General features: G+C 34.8%; 1 protein-coding gene across 1 annotated transcript in view; it reads left to right on the top strand.

Moving 5' to 3' along the window:
- MRPS30 (mitochondrial ribosomal protein S30) overlaps positions 1–3822 on the top strand; it is an 8777-nt gene extending 4955 nt beyond the window's left edge. The window contains exons 4-6 of the mRNA XM_029284854.1: positions 1489–1594; positions 2309–2485; positions 3434–3822. Of these exons, the coding sequence (XP_029140687.1) occupies positions 1489–1594; positions 2309–2485; positions 3434–3702 (552 nt within the window). The 3' untranslated portion in view covers positions 3703–3822. The remainder of the gene's footprint in view (positions 1–1488; positions 1595–2308; positions 2486–3433) is intronic.
- Positions 3823–4469: the final 647 nt, after the last annotated feature.

Here is a 4469-nt window from a genome sequence, read left to right as displayed (position 1 = left end):
AAAAAAAAAAAAATTAAAAAAAAAAAAAAAAAAAAAGGTTTGGCAAGGGATATTTTGAATACAAGTAGATGTAAATTGGAATATATCCTATATCTCTTTTCTTTGAACCGTTTATTTTTATTGTTTGATTTAAACTTCCATTATGCTTCATTTCCACATCCTCAAATGTCAGATAAATCATACTACAGTATGTGAACATATTAATATTCAACATTTTATTTAAAAAATTGCAATCACACTTATAAGTAAAGATGAATAGTCAGCATAGTGGGACTTATGGAAGCATGTAGTGAGTAGTTTTCTTTGTAGGGGAGGATTTTGGACCCAAAAATGCCTTCTTTAAAAAAATTTCAGAAATATTACTGTACTCATATTCATTGTTGTTATTTATTTCAGGTTCAGTATATAGTGCATAATGCAGCCACATTAAATAAAGCTATGTTGCTCTTTATGGTATCTTCAGATTTCATCTTTACAGTCTCTTTGCTATTTTGAATTTTAGTTTATAGTGAGGTCTAGGTCATTTTTGTGGCACCTCCTCCTCCTTCCCTTCCATACAAAGTGGTTAAAAGGAGGACAACATCTTGCCTGTTTTGGCCATGCACCATATGTGATCCCTTAGGTTGAGCAGAAGGTGTTGCTTTGTTCTTTGGGGCAGGAAACAGGCTAAGGGCAGCTGCACTTCTAGTCCCATAGAGACACTGTCAAAGCTTGAATTAGGGCTTGTCAGCTGACCACTGGTAGAAAAATCAGGATATACCCATTTCTTGCTGTCTTTTACATTCCAACCTAAGGTATAATGGGAAAAAGGGTGAGTGAATCTAGCATTTTTCGGGTCTTTCACATTTTGTAGCTTTTAGAGTACATAAGAATGACAGTTTCAAAAGGGGGGGCAGAGGTGGGAAGCAGTGGTGATGTTAGTGTCTCTCAGCGAACCTCAGCAGGCTTGATCAAGAGAGGGTGGAATGCCATTGTAATCCAAATAGCAGAAACAAGATTGAATCCATTTGTGGCTCAAGGTATTTCCTAATTCATTGTGAGTAAAGTTAAGGTAATATATCACAGAAAGGAGGACCTGAGCCATGAGGGGCACAGAACATTATACATGTTTTTTATGAATTCACTTTTTTCTGTTGGTCTGGTGCACACATCATGATTTTTTTTTCTTTCTCAGTTTTTCTCCAGTTGCTGCCCTGTTGATACGCTGGGAACTTCTGGAATTTCAGTCAGGGTGATAACATTGGGAATTATGGGTTTTTAATTCCTGTACATCTTAACAGTACCACATGGCTACAAATATCATGATTCTGTGAGATTAGTAAAGGGAATTCCTTTTCTGCTTAAACTTTCTACCTTTCTGCAGTCCAACAGGTATTAGTGGCTTAATGTAGAAATGGTAAATAAGAGATGATAGAATTCATTATTTATGATATGATAAAAAAAATTATACATCATTTTTAGTTCCTGAGCTGGTTTTCTTTCTTTAAGTTTGAGCCTCTTGATTACCTGGGCCCTGGAGATATTCCTGTTATCCAGCATTTACCTAACAAACTTCCATTGTTCAAACGACAGTATGAGAACAGAATATTTATAGGTAAGACTATTGTGTCATTGTGTCTTTCTTTTTTTGTAATCCAGATTTTTATTACTTTATAAAAATATAAAATACAAAGAAAAATGAAAATAATAGCAAAGTAGCAGAGGAAAAAGGGAAGAGTAAAAGGGAAAAAGAAAAAAAAATGCATTGGTTTAGAACTCTTTTTAGCACAGTAGAATAAGGCATTGACTTTGCTTGTCAGAAGATCACCAAAGGTGATACATACTCTGGGACATTGCAACCATCATAAATATGAGTCAGTTGGCAAGCATTTGAATTTTGATCACATGACCATGGGAATGCTGCAGTGGTTATAGGTGTGAAAAACGGTCATACCACTTTTTTTCAGTGCTGTTGTAACTTCGGTCACTAAACGAACTGTGGTAAATCAAAGACTACCTCTGCAGCCTCAACTTTTTATTTTTGCATGATATATACTAGCTATTTCTATAACAACAAATCTATTTAATCAGCAAAACCAAAAATCAGAGTTTTTGTTTTTTCCCGTCACAAACACAAAGATTTCCAAGTAGAAATAAAGTTGGTTGTAATTGCTTTCTTTAGTTAAAGCAGTTGATAATAGTTTTTGGAAGATAAATTTAAGTACATGAGTATGAAATTGAACTATATACCAAAATGTGCTGCTATCAACTGTGCCTATGCTTTTCTGACCTTGCATAGAAAATTATCTAAAATCTCTTTTGGTTTTAGGTTCTCAAGTATCGGATCCATGCTGCTATGGGCACACCCAATTTCACTTGCTTCCTGACAGGGTGAAACGAGAAAGACTGATAGGACTGAATCTCACTGATCAGATTGATGTTCCATATCGAGCCAATGCAGTTGCAAGTCTCTTTGCATGGACTGGAGCACAAGCAATGTACCAAGGTAATTAAATTAAAAAGTGTAAAAAATTATCAAATGTCAGAACAGTTTAGGTGATATACCCTGGTTTGAGCTGGAGATTTTTCTCCCTCCCATCCCCCAAATCTCATGTTCTAGCTTTATTGTAAGTTAGCTGATAGTCTTCTGACTATACTGGAAATGTTCAAGCTTGTTACAATCTTCTTATACCCGAATGTTCCGAGCAGAATTGAGACACTCCCACTAAGGTGAGAACAATCTGTTTCAAACATCAAAACCGTTGTTTTTAATGGAATTTTAATGGAATCATTTTGTCCATCTTTGTAATTAAACATAAGCATACCTGCACTGTTTTATTGATTTATGCTATCTATTGAATTCTTAGTTATCCCAGAAAATGTTAAATTCATTTACAAATTGAACATTTTGTAAAAGAATTAAGCCACTATACATTTTAATTTGTGCATTTTGACATCTGTAAAAGAATTCCAGACATGGTCCTATGTGTTGGAGAAATGGATGATGCTGATCTGTGACGCATAATGGCTGTTTGTGAAATCAGGAATATATCTTGAATATGTACTGCCAACTCGGAAACTGGTTTCCAATTTTGAGGCTGCTGCTTCTTGAAGCAACAATAATACTTTGTATTGTGTGATCATCTTGCACTGCAGAATGACTTATTTTGATAACCACAGTTTCAGAAAGCCATAACATAGGATCTGCCTGCAGCTTATTAAATACATTTTTTTACTGGCACCTGCAGATGGCAGCAGCTGTGTGATCCAAGGGGAAGGTGCAGCTGCTTTGAGAAATTATATACGTATTCTACAGTCAGGTCCCTGTTCGCTTGAAACACTTTTTTAGCTTTCCAGTCCAATATGCCAGAGACCCTTGTTTGCAGTGCTTTTGACAATTCACTTTTTGTTGGTAGAGAAATATTTATGTTAAGTGACTTTTCTTCTTTCTCAGGATTCTGGAGTGAGGACGATGTGACTCGACCCTTTGTATCCCAGGCTGTGATTTTTGAAGGAAGATACTTTGCCTTTTTTTGTTACCAGCTAAACACCTTGGCTTTAACTGTTGAGGCTGACCAAAATAATCCAAGAAGGAACATTTGTTGGGGGACTGAAAGTAAGCCCCTGTATGAATCGATAGAAAATAATGATGTGAAAGGTTTTAATGATGAAGTCCTAGCACATTTTGTTAAATTTCTGTTAAACAGATCTAAGGAATTATGATAATCTGATTATTCTGAAAATACTGAAATAAAATTGAGTGTTTAAATGTGTTAAAAGTGGAATTATTGAGTTATAGTCTTATATACAATTACTGGGATAAACAAGAGTTGTACAGGAGTATTGTTGTTGCTGTATAAATGAAATTTTAAGGGCAATATCTTCTTTGTGTGGTAAGTTGTTTTAGATTATTTTCTTTTGTGCAGGAAGACCCAAATTCACAATTGTTAACCATCTAATAAAGCTTAATATTCCAGTAATGTATTATAGGCAGTTCTAAGTAGGTTGCTTTTTTGGTAAAATTTAGGTACCCAGGCCTTATAAATTCTACATTTCCAAATATCAAAGAAGTTCTTTAGTTACTCCGAGGGCTCCAATCATGATTGATATAACAATGGATTTCTTTTTTCATAAGCATTCAATTTTGATCTTAGCAACATCAATGAATCAGACTTTCTTTTTTCAATAACTTTTATATCAGACATGTTACAAACAATATGCATAACATCCCATAGGATCTGAACCTGCTTATTTTCCCAAACCTTCTCAATTTGATGGTCGCAGTGGTTTTTATTACATTTAAATTCAAACCTCTGGCAAAGTTTCCAATGAATAATTCTGGCAACTCAGTCATGATGTGCTTGTACTCAGTTTCTGACATTTCACTGCAGCCACTGATCAAATGGTCAGTTGTTTCATCCTTTTCACTATAAAAGAGACATTTAGTGTTTGTTGCATGTTAAATTTTTGCCTTCATGCAATTAGATGGC

The sequence above is a fragment of the Protobothrops mucrosquamatus genome, unplaced genomic scaffold (assembly GCF_001527695.2).
Source record: "Protobothrops mucrosquamatus isolate PMUCROS unplaced genomic scaffold, P.Mucros_1.0 scaffold1035, whole genome shotgun sequence".
NCBI lineage: Eukaryota > Metazoa > Chordata > Lepidosauria > Squamata > Viperidae > Protobothrops > Protobothrops mucrosquamatus.
The sequence above is the reverse complement of the archived record's forward strand: the minus strand, read 5'-3'. Positions and strand labels throughout refer to the sequence as shown.